This window comes from Aquarana catesbeiana, linkage group LG05, assembly GCF_042186555.1.
Source record: "Aquarana catesbeiana isolate 2022-GZ linkage group LG05, ASM4218655v1, whole genome shotgun sequence".
Taxonomy (NCBI): Eukaryota; Metazoa; Chordata; class Amphibia; order Anura; family Ranidae; genus Aquarana; species Aquarana catesbeiana.
This window is the reverse complement of record NC_133328.1, coordinates 296,382,981-296,406,919: the sequence shown is the minus strand read 5'-3', so window position 1 is coordinate 296,406,919 and position 23,939 is coordinate 296,382,981. Positions and strand designations below refer to the sequence as shown.

The following is a 23,939-nucleotide window of genomic DNA, read 5'->3' as shown; positions in this document are numbered from 1 at the left end:
AACTAATGTTAAAGTGGTTGTAAAGTCACCAAGGACTATTACTGGTATCCTCTCTAAGGCTACTTTCACACTGAGGCACTTTACAGGCACTACAGGACTAAAAATGGCGCCTGCATATCGCCTGTAAAGAGCGTCTCCTGTCTCTCCAGTGTGAAAGCCCAAGGGCTTTCACACTGGAGCGGTGCGCTTGCAGAACAGTAAAAAAAAGTCCTGCAAGCTGCATCTTTGTATACATTGCTCCTAAAGCGCCCTTGCCCATTGAAAGCAATAGGGCAGCGCTGGCAAAGCACTGCTGTAGCGGCTCTTTGCAGGCAGTTTTAACCCTTTTTTTGTCCGCTAGCTGGGGTTAAAACCGCCCCGCTAGCGGCCGAATAGCACCGCTTTACCGCTGATGCCCGCCCCAGTGTGAAAGTAGTCTTATAGCAAGCTATCCAGTGCAGTGTGTGTTTAAAAAAAAAAAAAAAATGAAGCTAAATACCTTATTTCACAGCGCCGCTGTGCAGTCACGCAGCCTCCCACAACTCTTCTTCCCTAATCTAAGGACTACAGTGGGAGGGGCTGAGATTCCCCTCTGACATCAGCAGGGAGGTCACGTGACTGCACAACAGAACTGTGAAATAAGGTATTTAGCTTCAGAATTAAAAAAAAAAAAAAAAAACACATGCAGTGCTGTATGGCTTGCTATAACATAGGGGATACCAGTAATTGTGCTCAGTGACTTTACAGCCACATGGAATTGCGGTGGAGGGGCTGGGAGGAGATGCACACCTGCGCGCGCACACACACACACACACACACACACACACACACACACACACACACACACCTACACCTGCGCACACACACACACATATACACACACAGACAGAGGGAGAGGCTCTGAACTGGACGAGAGCCCATAACCTGACAAGGAAATGACTGAGCTCTCCACCCCAGATTATTTTTTTCTTATTCATGTTTACTGTGCTTGGTGTACTTCAGAGCATAATGCACATTTGTGCTTTTATATATGTATGGTAGTCATTTGAGTGGTGGCATGACCATAGTAAGGATATATTGCAGCTTTATGAATGGAACCAACTGTTAATGCGTGCAGTAAACACACTTTACTGAGATTTTGGTTTTGTTTACATTTTTTTTCTTAAACTATATTTTAACATTTGGATGACCTAATATAGAATACTACCCCTTATTAGGGGAACAATTTTTGTGATAATCCTGGATTATTTGCATTGCCATCAAGGTGTCCTTTATGTTAAGAGGTCTTTCATGAAACTGTTTGTTTTTTATGGTAACATTTGCAAGTTGAATTTTGATTGGTCATGTGTGACAAAATGTGCTATTTTGCTTTTACTGAGTGTCTTACTTTCCTTGTACTGAAATGGGTTACTGTTCTTGAAACAAAATGTGTGCTGGTGAAATCTAGCATATACAGCCGTGGCCAAAAGTTTTGAGAATGACACAAATATTAACTTTCACAAAGTCTGCTGCTTCAGTGTTTTTAGAACTTTTTGTCAGATGTCACTATGGTACTATAGTATACCCCAGAGCTGGCGCCAGGATGGAGGGTGCGGAAAAACGCATCTTCCTATCTGCAGACAAACATCCTTGCACCGGCCCAGACAGCCAGCAATGACTGGGAGGTATACAATATTGGCCCATCCTGTGGGAGTATGATGCTTCAACCAGTGCACATCGCCCACGAAAGCTGCTCTGCTTTCTGCAGATAGGCATGTCCAGGGCCGTCTTTAGGGCAGGGCAAAAGGGTCAAGCAAATTGGACCCTTTTTAAAAATAACATGGTGCCATAGCACCGTGAATTTTGGTGCATGTGAATACTCACATCCCAACAGATGCGTGAGGGTGTCATTAACAATTATTGGCACTGCTGTGTATCTGCTAAAGGACAGCACGTTTCTGTGGTGTCAGGAAAGCGATTTTGCATGCGTTCCCAACACACACAAATGTGAAAGCAGGATAAATGTCTGTTACATTAGTGGTCAGTGTAAATCTACTCATTACATTGTGGCTTGGTGTACAATCTTTTCATTCACACTAGTGGCCAATGTAACTGTCCCCCTTACGCTGGTGGTCAGTGTAAATCCCTCCCTACATTAGTGGTTCCTGTGAATGCTCCTATTACATTAGTGGTCATTGTAAATCCCTGTAACATTAGTGGTGAATGTGAATCCCCATTACATTGGAGTTTTCTGTCTATTGATGGGTCCCCTCACCTCCCCAGTTCATGGTGTGCAGGCAGTGAGGAGATGTGCTGTAACATTTAGCAACCAATCAGTGAGCAATAATGATGTGCACTAACCTCTTACAAACAATCATTGAGCGATATGGATATGCAGTAACCTCTAGCAACCAATTAGCAAGCAGTAATAATGTGCAGTAACCTCTAGCAACCAATTGGTGAGTGATAAGGATGTCCAGTAACCTCTAGCACCTAATCCAGTGAGCAGTATTGATGTATAGAAATCTCTAGCAAACAATCAACAAGCAGAAGTCATGTGCTGTAACCTCTAGCAAATAATTAGTAAGGCATAATGTGTGCTGTAACCTCTAGCAACCAAGTCAGTTAGCAGCAGTGATGCACTGTAACCTCCTGGCAATCAATCGCAATCGCTGCCTGATCTCATTCAGTATTTTTTCTCTTTCTCTTGCACCCAAGGAAGTCAGAATTCTAGGGAATTTAACACAATAAGTCAAAAGGAAGGGGGAAAAGTTGTGTTTTTTTTTTTTTTCCCCCAAGTAAGGATTAGCTGAGGGACCTTGCACTGACGCCAAACAGACTTTTTGAAGAAGTGGGGACAGTTTGCAGACGTCTGGGGCATATCCAGGCGCTTAAGGCTGCTTAGGCAACCACCTTTGAACGCTGGGATACTCGCCTGAGTAGTCAAAAATCCTTGCATCGGTCCTTGGTATTTTGAAATATAATTACAAGCATTTCCGAAGTATCAAAGGCATTAAGTTTATGCAAAGAGTTAATATTTGCAGTATTGACCCTTCTTTTTCAATACCTTTGGCATGCTGTCATTCATCTTCTGGGCCACATCCTGACCGATGGCAGCACATTCTTGCATAATCAATCAATTTTTGTTCCCTAAGCCACTTACTTATTACTTTTGCCTTATGGCAAAGTGCTCCATCATGCTGGATGCAAAATTGTGAGTGAGCCCAGTCCATTGGCTGAGAAGCAACCCCATACATGAATGGTCTCAGGATGCTTCACTGTTGGCATGACGCAGGACTGACGGTAGCGCTCACCTTCTTTTTCTCTTCTCCAGACAAAGGTTTTTTCTGAATGCCCCAAACAATTGGAAAGGGGATTCATCAGACAAAAATCACTTTAACCCAATCCTCTGTAGTCCAATCCCTGTACCTTTTTGCCGATTAATCAGTCTGTCCCTGATTTATTTTTATTTTCTTTCCTGGAGAGAAGTGGGCTTCTTTGAGGATGGCCTAGCGTCAAGAAGGGAAGCAAAGTCTTCGCCTCACTGTGCGTGCCGATGCACTCATACCTGCATGCTGCCATTCCTGAGCAAGCTCTGCACTGGTGGTGCCCCGATCCCATATCTGAATCAACTGTAGGGGACGGTCCTGGGGTTTGCTGGACTTTCTTGGGCGCCCTGAAGCCTCCTTTCACAGATGCGGTGGAAATGTTTTCATAGGATTTGGTTCATTTTCATGTCAGAGTCAAAGAGGGACTTTGCAATTAATTGCAATTCATCTGATCACTTGTCCTGACATTCTGGAGTATATGCAAATTGCATCATAAAAACTGAGGCAGCAGACTTTGTGAAAATTACTATTTGTGTCATTCTCAAAACTTTTGGCCATGGCTGTATACTATGTGTATACTGTATCATTTTTATATAAAATGTGTGTGTTATAAATAAATATGACCTGCATGTTGCAATTGCCTTGACATTCTTTTCTGTGTAGAGATCAGCAAAAGCTGCAGTAAAAGTGCCGTTTGCTAAGCAGTGATTCTTTTCTATATTTCAGAAACAAGCCAAAGGGCAAGATTTGTTCGACCAGATTGTATACCATTTGGACTTGGTGGAAACTGATTATTTTGGTCTACAGTACATGGATGCTTCCCAAGTGTCGGTATGTATCTTCTGCCATTGTGTCCCTGAACATATTCCTTTCCTATAAATAGCTCTTGCTAGGAAGCTTTGTAACCACAGGGACCAATGTTAAAATTATAAATTGAATGCAGTATGCACTAAAGGGATTGTGTAAAACCTTTTTATTCAATGTTTCTCCCTTGCTGCCTTCCTATTTTGTCTCACAGCGGTGGTTATCATTTTAAAATAAAAATGAATTGGAGTCATTTCACAAACTATTGCAAAGTTGAAGGATGCATTCACACCTGTTTTACGCATTGGGTTTTTCACTGCGTTTTTTGGCACGTGTGATAAACACCCTAAGGCTTCACACCTGAGCGACCTGAATCGGGGGCAGAATCGGCGCAATTTTTACCCGTGATTCAAAATTCGTGGTACACCTGTCCAATGACATTACATCTCAATGGCACCCAAATCACAACGCTTGTTGTTCAAAAAGGAGCAGGAGCTTCTTTTGAGCGACAGCATCGTGCGTTGCGATTTGCAGTGAACGCATCGTGGTTTATCGCGCAACAATTGCAGCAAAATCGCACTGCGATGAGAGAGAGAGAGAGACAAGGCCCATCCTCTTTGTAGGACCGCCCACCAATTAAGGGAGGGGTTTCAGTACCAATCTGAAGAGTGCTTCTCAGATGGACACATGTATAAAGACTAGCAAGAGACTAGCACCAATAAGGTTCTGATGAAGAACACCTTCGAAACGAGTTAGCCAGCAGCAGTTCGTATGTCTTCTTCCTAGGACCTGGAGAACTGCTACCAGCGGACCAATCGCTTCTGTGACTGTATATAGTGCGATATTTTTTTTTTTTTTTTTTTTTTTTTCTCCTACCTTTTGTGAGTAGATTTTAATCTTGGTTTTAATTAATAAATTTACCTAGGATAATGCACTAGGCTGGTGCGATCTCTTTCTTTCTTATCATTTACTACTAGGATAATCCCATCCTGGAGAGCTGCAAGGCCGAAATCCATCGTCCTTTCTGAACCCTTGGGATCATCTAACCAATACACCTGTGCGCAAGAGTATTTTGCTTCTATATTTGCATGTCAAATGCTTGACTGCTAACCCCGTCTGGGGTGCTATTAGGAATCATTGGCACAGCAAGTGTGATGCTTTTTTTTCACTCTATTCCGTGAATGCGAGCAGAAATGCTAAAATGTGAATGGGGCCCTTTTATATTCCTTAACCACTTGACCACTGGGCACTTAATCCCCCTTAATAACCAGACCAATTTTCAGCTTTTGGTGCTCTCACATTTTGAATGACAATTACTCAGTCATGCAACACTGTATCTATATGAATTTTTTGTCCTTTTTTTCACACAAATAGAGCTTTCTTTTGGTGGTATTAAATCACCGCTGGGTTCTTTATTTTTTGCGCTATAAAAGAAAAAAGACCGAAAAATCTGTAAAAAAATAAATTTTTCTTCGTTTCTGTTATAAAATTTTGAAAATTTAGTAATTTTTCTTCATATATTTTGGCCAAAATTTATATCGCTACATATCTTTGGTAAAAATAACCCAAATCGGTGTATATTATTTGGTCTTTGTGAAAGTTATAGCGTCCACAAGCTATGGTGCCAATAGCTGAAAATTGATCACACCTGAAGTACTGACGGTCTATCTCATTTCTTGAGACCCTAACATGCCAGAAAAGTACAAATACCCCCCAAATGACCCCTTTTTGGAAAGAAGACATTCCAAGGTATTTAGAAAGATGCATGGTGAGTTTTTTGAAGTTGTCATTTTTTCCCACAATTCTTTGCAAAATCAAGTTTTTTTTTTTTTTTTTCTTTTTTTTTTACAAAATTGTCATATTAGCAGGTTATTTCTCACACACAGCATATGCATACCACAAATTACACCCCAAAACACATTCTGCTATTACTCCTGAGTACGGCGATACCACATGTGTGAGACTTTTACACAGCGTGGCCACATACAGAGGCCCAACATGCAGGGGAGCACCTTCAGGCGTTCTGGAGCACCCAGGCCAATTCTGACATTTCTCTCCTACATGTAAAAATCATCATTTATTTGCTAGAAAATTACATAGAACCCCAAAACATTATATATGTTTTTTTAGCAAAGACCCTAGAGAATACAATAGCGGTCATTGCAACTTTTTATCTCGCACGATATTTGCGCAGCAATTTTTCGAACGCGTTTTTTTTGGAGAAAAAACTGTTTTTTGCTTTAAAAAAAAAACAAAACAGTAAGGTTAGCCCAATGTTTTTGCATAATATGAAAGATGAAGTTACGCCGAGTAAATAGATACCTAACATGTCACCTTTCAAAATTGCACACGCTTGTGGAATGGGGCCAAACTTCGCCACTTAAAAATCCCCATAGGCGACGCTTTAAAATGTTTTACTGGTTACAAATTTTGAGTTACAGAGGAGGTCTAGCTCTACCGATCGCAGCGATACCTCACATGTGTGGTTTGAACACCGTTTTCATATGTGGGCGGGACTTACGTATGCGTTCGCTTCTGCATGCGAGCACACGGACAGGGGCGCTTTTAAAATTTTTTAATTTTTTTTTTTATTGTTCATTTTACTTTATTTTAGTTTGACACTTTTTTCCAAAAAAAAAATTTTTTTGATCACTTTTATTCCTATTACAAGGAATGTAAACATCCCTTATAATAGGAATATGGCATGACAGGTCCTCTTTACAGTGAGATATGGGGTCAATAAGACCCCACATCTCACCTCTAGGCTGTGCCTGAAATAAAAAAAAAAAACAAAAAAAAGATCCTGGCTTCGATCGTAGCGGTGAGTCGGTAGAAGCATCGGAGGGCGGCGGGAGGGGGGGACGTCCCCTCTCGCCTCCCGTAAGAACGATCAAGCAGTGGAACTGCCGCTATGATCATTCTTATGGTGTAGGGAATCGCCGGCTGAAAAAGCTGATATCTGAATGATGCCTGTAGCTGCACCCATCATTCAGATATCCCCGCACAAAGTCAAGGACGTCGTATGACGGAAGGCGGGAAGTGGTTAAAACGCTTTTTTTTTTTTTTTTAACACAAAGTTGTCCATTTATACAATATTTCTAACACATAGCATGTACATACCAAAAATGACACCCCAAAATAGATTCTCCTACTCCTCCTGAGTACGGCGATACCACATGTGTGAGACTTCCACAGCCTGGCCACATACAGAGGCTGGGTATGGCCGAGTATGGCCGAGTATGGCCTAGTATGGCTGAGTATGGCTTAGTATGGCTTAGTATGGCTGAGTATGGCTGAGTATGGCTGAGTATGGCTGAGTATGGCTGAGTATGGCTGAGTATGGCTGAGTATGGCTGAGTATGGCTGAGCATGGTTGGGTATTGCAGAGTATCGCCGAGTATGGCTGGGTATCACCGAGTATTGCAGAGTATGGCTGGGTATTGCTGGGTATTGTGGGGTATTGCAGAGTATGGCTGGGTATGGCAGAGTATTGCAGATTTTTGCGGGGTATTGCAGAGCATGGCTGGGTATGGCAGAGTATGGCTGGGTATCACAGAGTATTGCAGAGCATGGTTGGGTATTGCGGGGTATGGCAGAGTAATGCGGGGTATGGCAGAGTATTGCGGGGTATGGCAGAGTATTGCGGGGTATGGCAGAGTATTGCGGGGTATGGCAGAGTATTGCGGGGTATGGCAGAGTATTGCGGGGTATGGCAGAGTATTGCGGGGTATGGCAGAGTATTGCGGGGTATGGCAGAGTATTGCGGGGTATTGCAGGGTATGGCAGAGTATTGCAGGGTATGGCAGAGTATTGCGGGGTATGGCAGAGTATTGCGGGGTATGGCAGAGTATTGCGGGGTATTGCAGGGTATGGCAGAGTATTGCAGGGTATGGCAGAGTATTGCGGGGTATTCCGGGGTATGGCAGAGTATTGCAGGGTATGGCAGAGTATTGCAGGGTATGGCAGAGTATTGCAGGGTATGGCAGAGTATTGCGGGGTATGGCAGAGTATTGCGGGGTATGGCAGAGTATTGCGGGGTATGGCAGAGTATTGCGGGGTATGGCAGAGTATTGCGGGGTATGGCAGAGTATTGCGGGGTATGGCAGAGTATTGCGTGGTATGGCAGAGTATTGCGGGGTATGGCAGAGTATTGCGGGGTATGGCAGAGTATTGCGGGGTATGGCAGAGTATTGCGGGGTATGGCAGAGTATTGCGGGGAATGGCAGAGTATTGCGGGGTATGGCAGAGTATTGCGGGGTATGGCAGAGTATTGCGGGGTATGGCAGAGTATTGCGGGGTATGGCAGAGTATTGCGGGGTATGGCAGAGTATTGCGGGGTATGGCAGAGTATTGCGGGGTATGGCAGAGTATTGCGGGGTATGGCAGAGTATTGCGGGGTATGGCAGAGTATTGCGGGGTATGGCAGAGTATTGCGGGGTATGGCAGAGTATTGCGGGGTATGGCAGAGTATTGCGGGGTATGGCAGAGTATTGCGGGGTATGGCAGAGTATTGCGGGGTATGGCAGAGTATTGCGGGGTATGGCAGAGTATTGCGGGGTATGGCAGAGTATTGCGGGGTATGGCAGAGTATTGCGGGGTATGGCAGAGTATTGCGGGGTATGGCAGAGTATTGCGGGGTATGGCAGAGTATTGCGGGGTATGGCAGAGTATTGCGGGGTATGGCAGAGTATTGCGGGGTATGGCAGAGTATTGCGGGGTATGGCAGAGTATTGCGGGGTATGGCAGAGTATTGCGGGGTATGGCAGAGTATTGCGGGGTATGGCAGAGTATTGCGGGGTATGGCAGAGTATTGCGGGGTATGGCAGAGTATTGCGGGGTATGGCAGAGTATTGCGGGGTATGGCAGAGTATTGCGGGGTATGGCAGAGTATTGCGGGGTATGGCAGAGTATTGCGGGGTATGGCAGAGTATTGCGGGGTATGGCAGAGTATTGCGGGGTATGGCAGAGTATTGCGGGGTATGGCAGAGTATTGCGGGGTATGGCAGAGTATTGCGGGGTATGGCAGAGTATTGCGGGGTATGGCAGAGTATTGCGGGGTATGGCAGAGTATTGCGGGGTATGGCAGAGTATTGCGGGGTATTGCAGGGTATGGCAGAGTATTGCGGGGTATTGCAGAGTATTGCGGGGTATTCCGGGGTATGGCAGAATATTGTGGGGCATTCCAGGGTATGGCAGAATATTGTGGGGCATTTCAGAGGGCATTGCAGAGTATTGCACAGCATTGCAGGGCATGCAGAGTAGTGGGGATGGCTGAATGTCACTGTGCAGCGTTGTGGGCACTACAGATGCAGCCCACAACGCTGCAGCCATCCATCCATCCCCCTCTCCGCTCACAGTGTACCGATCGGTACACAGGAGGGGAGGAGAGGAACCGGCGTCATCAGATGACGCCGGTTTGTTTACATGTGATCGCGCCGTCATTTGAAGGCGCGATCACATGGTAAACGGCCGCGATCAGCGGCCATTTACCGGGATCCGTGATGCGGACCCGGCGGTCACGGATGCTCTCGAGTTCGCGCCCTAGGGGGCGCGCGAGAGCAGAATTCTGGGAGGACGTCCCTGGACGCCCTCCCAGGGTTAAGCAACCGCCCTGTAGCCGTCATTTGGCTATGGGCCGGTTGTTAAGTGGTTAAATTGGAGTTCCACCCCCCCAAAAAAAATTAGTAATGTTCTTAAATAATTTTCTCCAAATGCTTTTTTTTTTAATTTATTATTTTTTTTTTTTTTTTTTTTTTTACTCGCCTCTAAATGCCTGTTACTATGGGGTCCCTCGTATTCTGCCTCCTTTGGTGCCTGGGCTCCTGACGTCACTTCCCACGGCGCAGGAAGGGAGATCGCCTCTCCACCTACCCTCTTGTCAATCATCAGGGACACGTGACTGGTCCCAGATGATTATGTGGCCAGTGACGGCTCGCGCATGCACAGTGGGTGCCCGGCTGTGAAGCCACAGCCGGGCGCCCACAGTTGAAATGCCAACGAGGGGGGGGGGGGACAAGCGGGGCTTCGATCCCCCGCATCGCTGCACCCTGGGACAGGTAAGTGTCCAATTAAAAGTCAGCAGCTGCAGTATTTGTAGCTGCTGACTTTTTAAATTTATTTATTTTTTTTTTAAATGGGAACCCCGCTTTAAGATTCTATCAATTGTAGGCTTTTTCAGTAAAGTTTCTATAGAGTAGGGAAAGAAAAGGACCTAGTTTTGTGGCGATATTTATCAAAAATAGCTTTTAGTGGTTTCATAATGCTATAGATGTTTCATGAAAATAATATATATATATTGTACATATGTACCTGTATTTTGTTTGTGAATTAACAATTCTAAAGAGAAAATCACATGATAAATTATTGAAGGCCGTTTAAAATAACACCTACATTATAGTGATAACTTGGTTGTACATGGAATTAAGGCATTTAAATAAATCTGAAATGAAAAACGATAGTTGGATAAAGTGAAATCGGTATAAAAAATTAAGCGTGTCCTTGAGGTTGTTGTTATTTTTCTTCCCCTTGTTTAAAATTTGTAATGTTTTTATTTTTAAACAACTGGAACATTTTTTATTTTAAAATCTTTTTTGAATGCCTAATCTTTTTTAAACAGGCATCAAGCTATATGGGTAGTTTTATTTTTCTTTTGGTATTCGTGAGGGGGCAGGGGGGTTGTCACAGTAGACCTTTGGGTATATAATAGCCCTACTTTTAGGAGGCAGACAATAAGCAAAACAGAAGGTGGGGCTCCCTCCTGTGGGATATACAGTGCATCCGGAAAGTATTCACAGCGCTTCCCTTTTTTACATATTTTGCTATGTTAGTCTTATTCCAAAATAGATTACATTTATAATTTTCCTCAATTTTAAAAACCATACCCCTTAATGACAACATGAAAGAAGATTGTTTGAAAGCTTTGCAAATTTATTAAGAAAAAGAAAAAAAATCACATGTACATAGTAGTGTGAATACTTATGTTGAAGCCCCTTTGGCACCAATTGCAGCCTCAAGTCTTTTTTGAGTATGATGCTACAAGCTTGGGACACCCTTTTTTTTTTTTTCTCACATTCTTCTTTGTGGGACCTCTCGAGCACCATCAGGTTAGAAGGGAAGAGTTGGGGCACAGCCATTTTCAGATCTCTCCAGAGATGTTCAAGTCTGGTCTCTGGCTGAGCCAAGGACATTCACATAGTTATCCCGTAGCCACTCCTTGGTTATCTTGGCTGTGTGCTTAGGGTCGTTGTCCTGTTTGAAAATGAACCTTTGCCCCAGTCTGAAGTCCAGAGTGCTCTGGAGCAGGTTTTTAACAAGGATGTCTCTGTACATTGCTGCATTCATCAAAACATCCCCACAGCATGATGCTGCCAACACCATGCTTCACTGTAGGAATAGTATTGGCCAGGTGACGAGCCACCGGTGCTTGGTTTCATCCAGACATGATGCTTGCCATTCAGGCCAATGAGTTCAATCTTTGTTTCATCAGACCAGAGAATTTTGTTTCTCATGGTCTTAGAGTCCTTCAGGTGCCTTTTACTGAAGAGTGGCTTCCGTCTGGCCACTCTACCATACAGGCCTGATTGGTGGAGTGCTGCAGAGATGCTTGTTCTTCTGGAAGGTTCCCCTTTCTACACAGAGAAATGATGGAGCTCTGTCTGAGTGACCATTCGGTTCTTGGTGACCTCCCTGACTAAGGCTCTTCTCCCCCGATCGCTCAGTTTGGGGGGGCGGCCCACTCTAGGACTAGTCCTGGTGGTTCCAAACTTCTTCCATTAACAGATAATGGAGACCACTGTGCTCAGTGGGACCTTCAATGCTGCAGACCTTTTTCTGTATCCTTCCCCGGATCTGTGCCACGATGCCATCCTGTCTTGAAGGTCTACAGACAATTTCTTTGACCTCATTGCTTGGTTTATTCTCTGCCATGCACTATTAACAGTGATACCTTAGACAGGTGTGTGCCATTCTAAATCATGTCCAGTCAACTGAATTTACCACAGGTAGACTCCAATCAAGTTGCAGAAACATCTCAAGGATGATCAGTGAAAACAGTATGCACCTGAGCTCACTTTTGAGTGTCATGGCAAAGGCTGCAAATACTTATGTACATGTGATTATTTTTTTATTTTTATTTTTTTAATAAATTTCAAAGATTTCAAACAAACTTCTTCTTTCATGCTGTCCTTCTGGGGTATTGTTTGTAGAATTTCGAGGAAAATAATGAATTTAATCCATTTTGGAATAAGGCTGTAACATAACAAAATGTGGAAAAATGAAGCTCTGTGAATACTTTCTGAATGCACTGTAATCTCCTGCAGAACTAGGCTGTCTGAGCCACAGCCTTAGCTCTCACCTCTGAGACCTCCCAGCACCTGAACAGGAAGACATTCAGGATGTAGAAGAAACTAAAGCTGCACAATTAATCGTTAAAAAAATCGTGATCTCGATTCACCCCCCGACGATCTCTCCTGCAGATTTTGCCGGGCAGTCTGCCAAGTTTTCAACAATGTGTAAATGCAGGAAGTTTAACCAGTTAAAGTCTAAATCTTTTTCTGACACTTCATTCTTAAGTTAAAATCAATATTTTTTGCTAGAAAATTACTTGGAACCCCCAAACATTATATATATATTTTAACAGAGACCCTAGGGAATAAAATGGCAATTGCTGCAATATTTTATGTCACACTGTATTTGCCCAGCGGTCTTTCAAATGCAATTTTTTGGGAAAAAATACACTTCAATGAATAATAAAAAAAAAAAACGAAACAGTAAAGTTAGCCCAGTTTTTGTTTTAATGTGAAAGATGTTACGCCGCGAGATGTTCTAAGCAAAAAAATCGTGATTCTCATTTTAGCCAGAATCGTGCAGCTCTAGAAATAACTGTTCATAATGTGGGGTAGCTTTTGATGCAACAGAAATCTGAAATATCACTAGAGATTAGAAAATTAGATTGCTCTGCTAGGTTTCAAAAATGTATAGCTTCCGACTTTTTGTAAATTGGAGGGACTGTTTCTCTTTTGGAATAAATGTTTGTTATTTTGAAAGGCCAGTATAAAGGAAACATAGTGGTTAAAAACATGTAGGTTTAGCCAGTAATCTTTTGCATAGCAATTTTTCATGTGTGCAAATGCATGTATGGCAGGAGTGTGTCCTTTGCCTACATATGTCCCTTTTTCTTGGCTCCAAAAGTTGAAGTATTTAAATGTTAGGATAACCAGTCTGGAGAAGACTGTATATCTCATTGAAGACCTTCTAATCTCTGTTACCCAAAGGGCCAACTAAACGGATTACAATCTTAGGTGACCAGATTCAGGTAGCATGGCAAGAAAACCCCCACAGTAGGAGGCACTTGTTGACGATAGCTAAATGCAAGTGTGAGTCTTTTTCCTAATGTGTATTATCTGACTATCTTCTCACACCTGTTAATGTGCCGCTATTAATACCATAATGTCTGACAGACAGTGTAGAGCCTACAGAAATTCTGATGGCTCTTAAATCTCTAAAAGTCAGCACTGGAACCATTGTTTGAGTGGCTAAATATGATCTTGAATATAAAGCTGTCCAAAGTTTTTTCCTTTCCATGGACAAACTCCTGACTCCTGATTGGTCTCTGCAGTCCACAAACCAACTGAACCCTTTGTTTTTGCTTGAGGGTTTTGGTCCTAATGGTGGCCTCCTTCAAAGCTATTTCATATTTCCAATTTTACTCCAGCGTGTTGCAGCTCAATATTCTGGCAGCTTGGGGAAAAAAAGGGTGCAGTTTCCAGACCATCCCATACGCCCTACCAGCAAAATCGGGCTTGCCCTGGCATGGAGGGTCACAAGTTTAGCACTGGAATTGGGAAAATCCATCCTTCCCAATGGTTTGGCAGGTTCTCATGACAGAAGCCAGCCTATTTAGCTAGGGTGGAGTCCTAGATACCCTCTCAATAGATGGATCAAATCATTGGATGAAGCTCCTCTCCTGATTAAAATTCTGGAGCTCAGGGTGATTGTTATCCCTTTTAATGCTGGGGCCTCTCATCCAACCAGGATTCAGTTGCACAATGCCACGACAGTGGCTTACATTAACCATCAGGGAGGAAATAAACTTCTAGTAACTTAAAGTGAAGAACACTTGATTCTGGCTTGGATGGAAAATTGTGTTCCAACCCTGTTTGCCATGCACTTCCTAGGCATTTTTATTTTTTATTTTTTGCACCGAACTGGCCAAGGAGGTTGATGTACTCTGATCTTTTCAGGCATCTGGTAGACTTTCCAAGTGCCCCCTCAGTTCTACTTTTTCAAGAACTGGTTTACCGACATGCTTAACCTTCCATGAAGTGGCAAACTGGAGATGGCAGCCCTAGATGTCACACCTAACAGCTGGGATATTAACCCATCTAGTAGGGGTGGTGAGGATAATATAGGAAGGCCTAGACAGTTTGTGATGATTGGGGATTCTATAATCAGTAGGACTGATGGAATAATTTGTCGCTGGGTTCACCTCAACTGCATGGTTTCCGGTTTCCCTGGTGCCAGGGTTCAGCATGTGGTGGACTGGCTAGCCAAATTATGGGAAGGGGCTGGACATTTACCCAGATATATTGGTCCATGTTGGGACCAATGACAGATTACATGGAAGATGGATGATCCTTAAGAATCAATTTAAAGAACTCTATTGCAAGTTGAAGGTAAGGACTTCCAAGGTTATATTCTTTGGGTGAGCTTAGAGAACTGAATTCATGGGTAAAGACCTGGTGTAAGACGGAAGGATTTGGGTATCTAGAGGACTAGACTGACTTTCTATTGAGGCACAACCTATATACTAAAGATGGCTTTCACCTAAATAAAAAGGGGGCCTGCTGTGCTAGGGGAGAAGTTTATGGGAAGGCTAGAGGAGTATTTAAGCTGTAATTGACAACGGAGGGAGAATTACAATATGAGGCAGAGCAGTAGGACAGGGGTCAGACACTAATGGAGAGTGGAATTGGGGGAAGATAGGGGGAGGGAAATGAGGACTTTCCCATGTTGCAAACATGTATAAACCTACTACAGGACCATTCTGTGGTACTTTTTTTTTTTTTTTTTTTCCTTTTTTTTAAATTTTATTTTTTTAGAAGCCCCACCTAGGCATGATGCTCTGCTGGACCTGGTAATCTGAAACCATGCAGAGCTTATTACTAATGTTTATATAAAAGGACATTCTAGGTAGCAGTGACCATACCACAATTTCATTTAAAGCGCAAGTAAACCCATCCATAAACTGTTTGTTTCATTTACGGCACATGCCAGGAAATGTATCACTCCCATTGGTTGTGCTCTCAACCAAACTGTCAAACAATCCAATGGCTAGTGTCAAAACTGATCACATGTGCAGCATCATGGCAGTTGTAAATTGAACAGAAGCAAAGATGGCAGCTTCCTTGGCTGAAAACGATAGGGGGTTTACTTACAGTTTTAATGTTCGCTGTAAACGAGCACATATTGGAAACCGTTTTAAGTGGACTAAGTTTAGTGAACATTTTTCAAGGTTGAGGGCTGCTCAAGACTTATACTGTGAGGGAATATTGTCCACAAAGAACACACAACAGAATCGGGCTCAAGTCCAAAGTTAGAAGATATAAATAAGAAAAGGGCATTTAAAAATATAACAATGAAAGAACACTATTGTCATTTAAAAGTTTCAAAGTATTTAACAGAATGTGTAAAAATGGAATCAAGGCTGCAAAAATTCAAAATGAATGATTGCAAAAGCGTGAGAAGCCCCCCAATATTTTTCAAATCTATTAATTTTCAGCCCAGCTCCTTCCACAAAAGTTGGTAGAAGGTTTGAATTTTGTTGATCCAAGTGCTGCCAATAGGGCCACCCAAGAGTGCATGTCGACTGATTAATGAATTTGCAGAAGCTTGATACGTGTATGGATAGCTTAAAACTGTACACACATGTATGTTAACTGTTTTAGATTTTTGCCTGCAGTACCGCTTGAACATTAAATGCTTGATCCAGGAGTTAGACAACATATTAAAAAAAACTCAGTTACAGTGTATAGAGGTTTGTTCTGTTATCCATATTTGTAGTTGGGCTTTCTAAAGTTTTGTATCTCACCCTCTTTAATGGTCATTAGGTTTCCCTGCATCTTTATCAATGTATGTTAACCATTCAAAGTTTGGCTTGCCTTTTCTGTTAATATAACAAAATTGCCATCAAATGAGTTAATAATATTGGTCTGTGATAGGGTTAAAATACAGTAAACAAAATACATAATAAAAGATGTTGTGTTTTTTTTGTTTGCAGGAAGCAGTTGATTTAGGCAATTGGAAGGACTTGTCTTAATAAACAGCAAGCCTTTGTTTTAATTTTTTTGCAGCAAAGAGAAACATAATACATTAGTCTACTTTACCTCAATGCAGAACAGTGCAGTAAACAGCTGACACTGATGTTTAGACATCTGGGAATCCAGAGTTTTAACCCTTTCATCCTGTGATACGAATCGTTACAGCTGAAATTTGCTTTATTTGGTTGAAAACCCTTACATATACCCAGGGAAGTGTAAACTTCTAAGAAAAGTGTTGCGCTGTTCAGTAATAAAAAATCTTACTTGTTAAACAATGCCCCCAATCATGCTAGCAATTATATACTATGCATGGAAACTATTGCGCTACACATTACATATCCCTTTGCAGTGAGAGCAGTAACTCTAGGGACAATGATTACAGTTCAGTGTTAAACCTAAAGCCCAACGCTGGGCAAAAAAAAGTTTAAAGCGGCGTTCTACCTGCAAAAGAAAAAAATAAGTCAGCAGCTATAGATAGTGCAGCTGCTGACTTTTATAATAAGGACACTTGCCTGTCCAGGTCACCCACAATGTCCTCACCCGAAGCCGACCCGTCCCTCGGCTCCGGGTGGAGGCGCCGACATCTTAAGGGAATCAGGAAGTGAAGCTTTACGGCTTCACAGCCTGTTTCCCTACTGTGCATGTGCGAGTCCCAGAAGACAACGGGGGGGGCGTGGAAGAGGGGCCGGTCTGTATTAAACAGGCATCTGCCCCCCCCCCCGAAAGGTGCCAAAAGTGACACTGGAGGGGGGGAGAAACCGGATAAGCAGAAGTCCAATTTTTGGGTGGAACTCCACTTTAAGTACTCATTTTGTCTAGGGGTGAGGAGAAAGCTGTATACTCGCCTGATCCTCTGCTTCATCAGCAAATGACAATCCCCCAGGACCCAGCGGTGGACTATTCCTGATGTCCTCACATCCAGAACAGGTCTATGGGCGTGAGGACGTCAGGAACAGTCCACCGGACAAGATCGCTAGACAGCGGGGTTGGGGGCATAATAAGGGAAGTATATATCTGTTCTCCAATCCCCTAGACAAAAAAGAGCAATTACCTGTGCGGTGCACGCATAGCCCCACTGGATTGGAAAACTTCTTTTTTTTTTTTTTTTTTTGCCCGGCGTTGGGCTTTAAGACCTGAAGGTCGCCTATTGAACATTTATGGTACAGAAGTTTTTTTTTTTTTTTTTTTTTTTTTTTTTTAACAGAAGATTTTATTGAACAAATCAGCATTACAATACAATAAATTAGTACAGTCAATGCGATGAGAAAAGTGACAACAGGATCTGCCTTCAATCAAAAGCCACTATTTAGCAGACATGTCAGCTATGCAAAGTCAGAAATTACACCTAGCAATACTTCTTATGGCATTAAAGCGTAATAACCTCTTCAGGTGGAATAAAGTAGGCAACCAATATGCAGTCAAACCTAGTAGGGATGGCGGGGGGGGGGGGAAGGGGGAGGGGGGAGGGGACCGAGGGAAGGGGTAGGAAGGGGATGAGGGGGGGGGGGGGGGGCCGAGCATCAGAGAAATGACCATGAGATGTAGGATGTCCTCTAAAATGTTTCACTTCTTGGTTATGGGGATGGGGGTTCAGAATCCCCGGAGGCATCAACCCAAGAGGACCAGATTTTATCAAACTTTCCTGGGCATTGTCTACTTTCATATGTCAGTCTATAAAGAGGAAGTGCCATATTCACCGACCTTCTCCACGAGGCCAGAGTAGGAGGCTCCACTAGTTTCCATCGCAATAAGATTTCACGCCTGGCATAGTATAGTGCAAAGGTTAGACACAATTTACTATATCTATCTCCCTCCACTTCCTCCAAATGACTAAGTAGTAGTATCTGAGGATCAACCGGCAAGTGTGAGCCTATGACCCTGCTCATTGTGGAGGCCACTGCTGACCAGAAGGGGTGAAGTTTGGGACAGGACCAGACCATGTGCCAGAAAGTACCCTCCTCCTGCCTACATCTCTGACAGTTGGGATCTCTTTGATGGTAAATGCGCGCCAGTCTCTGTGGGTTGAAATACGCTCTGTGTAGGAACTTAAATTGTATGAACCTATCTTTTGCAGCTATCATGGAGGGAATGTAGGAGATTAAACATTCCTTCCACTCCTCCTCGTTCAAAGAGGGAACATCGACCCTCCACTTTTCCCAGGTTTTGGTTAATTTGGCATCATATTCCACTGTAAGGTAAAGATATAATGTTGAGAGGGGCTTCCCCATCACGCTGGAAGTCAAGAGCCGTTCAATGGAGTCCGGTTCCAGAATGAGGGGGGCAGGGAACTGAGCTTCAAAGGCGTGTTTCAGCTGCCAGTACCTAAATTGGAAGGAGAGCGGAATAGCGAAAGATTGCCTCAGGGCTTGGAAAGATATAAGTCTACCCTCTTTGACTATATGTTTTAATGTGAGAATTCCCTTTTTTGCCCAAAGCGAGGGATCCGGTATGCTGTAAAAGTGGGGGAGCATAGGGTTACCCCATAGGGGCATATGGGGTGAGATGAAATTGGGCTTCCTATATATTTTCCTAGCCGCCTGCCATACCTTCACGGTAGTTCGCATTGGTGTTGTCATGGTCAGGCTGGCTCTAAGTCCACGGAACGGGAGATTGCTCAGGGCCGCATAGGAACCCAAAATAGCTGCCTCCAGAGTGACCGCCGGATTCTGTATGGGCTGGGAAAACCACCACCGAATCGTGACCAGAACAGCTGCCCAATAGTAGATTTGAAAGTTCGGTAGGGCCAGTCCCCCCCCCCCCGAGAGCGGGAGATATAAAATCTGCTTGGCCACCCTAGGTGGCCTCCCGGCCCAGACAAAATGTATCAGCAGACTCTCCAACCTTCGAAAGAAAGTCCCAGGTATGTGTATAGGTGTATTACGGAAGAAGTAGAGATACTTGGGAAGAAAGATCATTTTTAGCAGATTAACTCTGCCAACAGGTGTCAGTGGAAGGGAACGCCAAGCAGCACATCTAGCCGTAAGCTGTGTCATGAGTGGTCGCAAATTGTTATCCATGTAGTCTTGGACTTTGCCGCTAACCTGGATCCCCAAATATTTGAAGTCATCTACCCATTTGAGTTGTGGGTGTGGCACCCTAGGGGTCGAGGGGTGGAGCGGGAAAAGAACCGACTTGTCCCAGTTAATGCGTATCCCCGAGTACCCACCGAATCGGTTAATCAGGTCCAGTGCAGTCTGTAAAGAGGACGACGCATCCGCTAAATAGAGCAGAGCATCGTCCGCGTATAATGATAATTTCTCCTCAATTGGACCTACCTGGAGACCCTTCACACCCGGATCTTTCCTCAGCAATATAGCCAGGGGCTCCATCGCCAGAGCAAATAGACCCGGGGAGAGAGGACACCCCTGTCGCGTGCCACGGAAGAGTCTAAACTTCCCCGATAAGCATCCGTTGGTACGTATTCTAGCTGAGGGGCCATGATATAACATGCGGAGCCAGTTCGTAAAACCCGTGCCGAACCCGAATCGCGAGAGCACCTCCCATAGGTAACCCCACTCGACGGAGTCAAAAGCCTTCTCCGCGTCGAGTGAGGCCACCACTCCCTTAGTCGCCTCATCCGCTCTATCTATATGGGTATAAAGGCGTCTGATATTAATGTCAGTTCCCCTTCCGGGCATGAAGCCCGTTTGGTCCCTGTGGATGAGGGCAGTAATGACCAAATTAAGCCTGTTGGCCAACACTTTCGCCAGCACCTTTGCATCGACGTTTAGAATGGATATGGGGCGATACGAGGAGCATAACGTGGGGTCCTTCCCCGGCTTAGGGATCACCACTATAATTGCTTCGCTTATTGTGTCCGGGAGTTTTTCAAGACGCCCCGACGCAGAGAAGAGGTCCTGTAATTTATCAACTAGTTCTGTTGCGTACTGTTTGTAAAACACCACTGGGATGCCATCAGGACCCGGTGTTTTCCCTGACTGCATTGATTTAAGTGCCCGGAGTATTTCCAGAGACGTAATTGGGGCATCGAGCTTGTCACAGTACGTAGCTGTAAGGGTTGGGATGTCAATATCATCTAAGTATGCTCCTAGATCTTCTCTTCTATAGTCTGCCCTGGAGCTGTAGAGGGATTCATAGAATTCCGCAAAACAGCCATTTATCCCTTCCGGTGTATGGATCAGCTGTCCCGATAGGTCTTTTACACATGAGATACTCAGCCCACCAGCCTGTTCCCTGGAGAGCCAGGCCAGCAGACGGCCTGACCTCTCTCCCTGCTCAAAAATCCGCTGAGACTGAGCCAACATTTTCTTCTGGGTGAGAGAGGTACGAAGACGCACCACCTCCTTTGTCATGAGTTGTAGATGCGAATAGTGCACAGGGTCTCGGTACGAACAAAAAGAGCCTCCGCACTGCCCGCATCCCGCTCAGCCTTAATCAAATCTGCCCTACGCTCTCGTCGGACTCTGGCAATGATGGTCTGGTACTGCCCCCGCGTTGTGGCCTTAAAGGCGTCCCACACTACTGTGGGGTCTGCCGAGCCCACATTTACTGCCCAAAAGTCTAGGAGTTCCGTCCTAAATTGGGAATCTACTGCAGTGTCTGAGATCCAAAATCTGGAGAGCCTCCATACCCTTGCCACTGGGCCTAGGGAGAGATCCAAAGACAACAGCAAGGGTGCGTGATCGGAAATACCCCTAGGGAGAATTTGTATGTCTGTGACCCGTGGGAGTACCTGGCTCCCTGCAAAGACCAAGTCTATACGGGAAAAAGTTCTGTGAGAGGCCGAGTGGCATGTGTATGCCCTGGTCTGGGGGTGACGCCACCTCCAGACATCCGTCAAGCCATAGGTGTCTGCCCACTCAGCCAACCCAGAGCAATGATGTCCCGCAGGAGTTAGCCTGTCGAAATCCGGGTCAGGGACCAGATTAAAATCACTGAGTATAACAGTATTGTCAGATGCAAAATCGGCTATCTTGCTAGTGATCTGGTTGAGCACCACCAAGGAAGCCGGGGGAGGCAAATACAAGCCCACAATGGTCCACGTTAAAGAATATATTTTGGCATGCATAATGACATATCGACCATCAGGGTCGAGGGCCAAATCCAAGAGCCGAAAGGGGAGTGACTTCAATACCAAAATAGTAACACCCCTAGAGAAAGAGGAGTGCGTGGAATGATAGTGGTGGCCCACCCAAGGTTTTTTAAGAGCCATAACCCTACGTCCTGTTAAGTGTGTTTCTTGGAGTATACATATATGCGGGTTATAAGATTTAATAAATTGGAACACCAGGGAGCGCTTGACCGGGGAGTTTAGTCCCCTGGTGTTCCAGGAGATAATATTAAGGGAGGACATATCTGTCAAGAATATTAATAATATTAGGATCAATGGAGATCACGGCTCCTGGACTGGACCCCGGGACCCAAAACGGACACATCTGGAAACAATGCAATGCTGATGAGTTAAGTTTTTTTGGTATGAACATCAAACAAAAACAAATAAACCCAACTAAAAACAGATAAAGGATACCAGTATCCAAAGTAAATGAAACAAGCCCCGTTAGGGGAACTTTCTTCACCCCACCCCCCACCCCACCCAACCCCCCAAAACTGAGGCGGGTATCAATCCCAAACTTATTCAGCTCGCCGGCTGCAACGGGGGGTCCATGGAAGAGGCAAGCCCACCCCCCGGGACTTCACACGGGGGGGGGGGGGGAGCAGCAGTTCAGGCGGCCCTACACAAGTGAGAACTCCGCTTTGTAATGCAGCAGGCTGTGAGTACGTGGAAAGTCAGACATAACGAAGTATCCGGTAATGCGACCTCACAGTAGTTTCGATCCATCTTATAGTAGAAGATACAGAACAAAGACTCCAACGCTCCTCGTGGAGTCAAACAGGTGCAGTGGAACTTCTTTTCCAACAGTCTCCTGGCCAAGTTCTTTGGCAGGGGCATTAACTTAGCATTTCCCTGATAAGGATAACCAGTGATCCCCCCACAGATCCGCACACTCCATGGATTGAACTGGGCATAACCTGTGTAACATAACAAAATCATCCATGTAGTAGTTCGTGTGATATCTCAGACCCAGATCTAAGCTGTGGAGAGGGACCAATGAAAAAAGTCATGGAGCACATACCAGAAAGACCATTAGCGATTCTGTGGCAACGTGTCGAGCCAGGCAGAGGCCTCTCTCGGTGTAGTGAAGAAGCGAGTTGTCTCGCCGTCCTGAACTCTCAGGCGGGCAGGGAAGAGTACACTGTAACGGATGTTGCGTGATCGCAATGCCGCTTTAACCTGGTCAAAAGATTTCCTAAGCTTCTGGGTCTCGACCGAGTAGTCGGGGAAGATCATCAGCCTGGTATTCTGGAATCTGAGGTCCCCCACAGATCTAGAGGCACGGAGAACTTCATCTCTGTCTCTGAAGTTAAGGAGACGGAGAATGAAGGTGCGGGGAGGGGATCCAGGAGGCCCCGGCCTCGGCGGGATGCGGTGCGCCCTCTCAACCGCGAAGTAAGGTGACCATCGGGCATCGGGTAGGAGGTCACGCAGCAGACCCTCTATGAAGGACAAGTAGCAATAGCCGCCATGACGTCAGCCAGCCAGGGGGGCCGAGAGTCATCCGACTCCATAATGTTCGTCCGCGAGGCTCTGTGGGGACTGCACGTATTAAGAGTCTCCGGGGGGGGACAAGTGGGTGTCTGATGTAAGTCCGACTGTGGCGGAAAGGTCAACCTCTTACCCCCTTTGCTGTGCTTTGCGCTGGAGTTCCTGCGCCTCATTCAGGTGCCTGGGGCCTATATCTGGATAGTGATCAGTAACTGGCCGTGGGAGCCCCCCTGCTGGGTCTGGGGTAGTCAGGTAAGAGGTATGGTGCAGCGTGTGGCCCAGCAACAACCCCCCCCCCCCTCACCTGAAACTGCATAGAGCAGGATCCATGCACCACAGGCTGACAGGGGGTCTCTGGTTTAGCCGCTCTCCTGTACAAGGAAAATGTCAAGGGTGGAAGTGCCCAGGGGTTCCCCCACTGTCCAGGCAGCTGTCCCCAGCTGTTTCAGGGACACTTCCTCCAGGCCACGGGGTTCGGGCCCCCCCTGCGCCGGTCCGTCGGCTCCGGATGTCCAGGAAAGGCCGCGGTCTCGGCCTAGTAGAACGTGGGGGGGATCAGAGTCTTCAGGCCCCAAGCGCAGCTTAATAAAAGTCCAGGGACATCTGTCCCGGCCCCATCCGAGGTCCCCAACAGCCGATGGTCCTCCCCAGCAGATCCGAGCGCCGAAAGGAGCCCCCGGTCTGCGGCGCGGCCCGCCAGGAAAGGCTGCGGCTTCGGCCTAGTCCTCCGAGGTAGGCCCGGAGCGTCAGCGGGATGCCGATCGCGGCCCTGGGACAGCCAATTCTCCTCTCCCCACAGCAGACAGGTCTTCCCCAGTTCCCCCTCGGTCAGCAGGGATAATAAAATGGGGTGGTTAGTGCCGATGGATCCGGATTAAAGTTACGGATCTGCGGAGCTCCTTTCCAAAGCCGCTGCTCACCACGCCATCTTGGCCACGCCCCATGGTACAGAAGTTTGACACTGTT

General features: G+C 45.3%; 1 protein-coding gene across 3 annotated transcripts in view; it reads left to right on the top strand.

Moving 5' to 3' along the window:
- The window catches only part of EPB41L4B (erythrocyte membrane protein band 4.1 like 4B), a 910,607-nt gene that overhangs the window by 94,468 nt on the left and 792,200 nt on the right, over positions 1-23,939 (top strand). For all 3 annotated transcript variants that reach the window (XM_073630789.1, XM_073630788.1, XM_073630790.1), the window contains exon 2: positions 4,014-4,118. In XM_073630789.1, the coding sequence (XP_073486890.1) occupies positions 4,014-4,118 (105 nt within the window). The remainder of the gene's footprint in view (positions 1-4,013; positions 4,119-23,939) is intronic.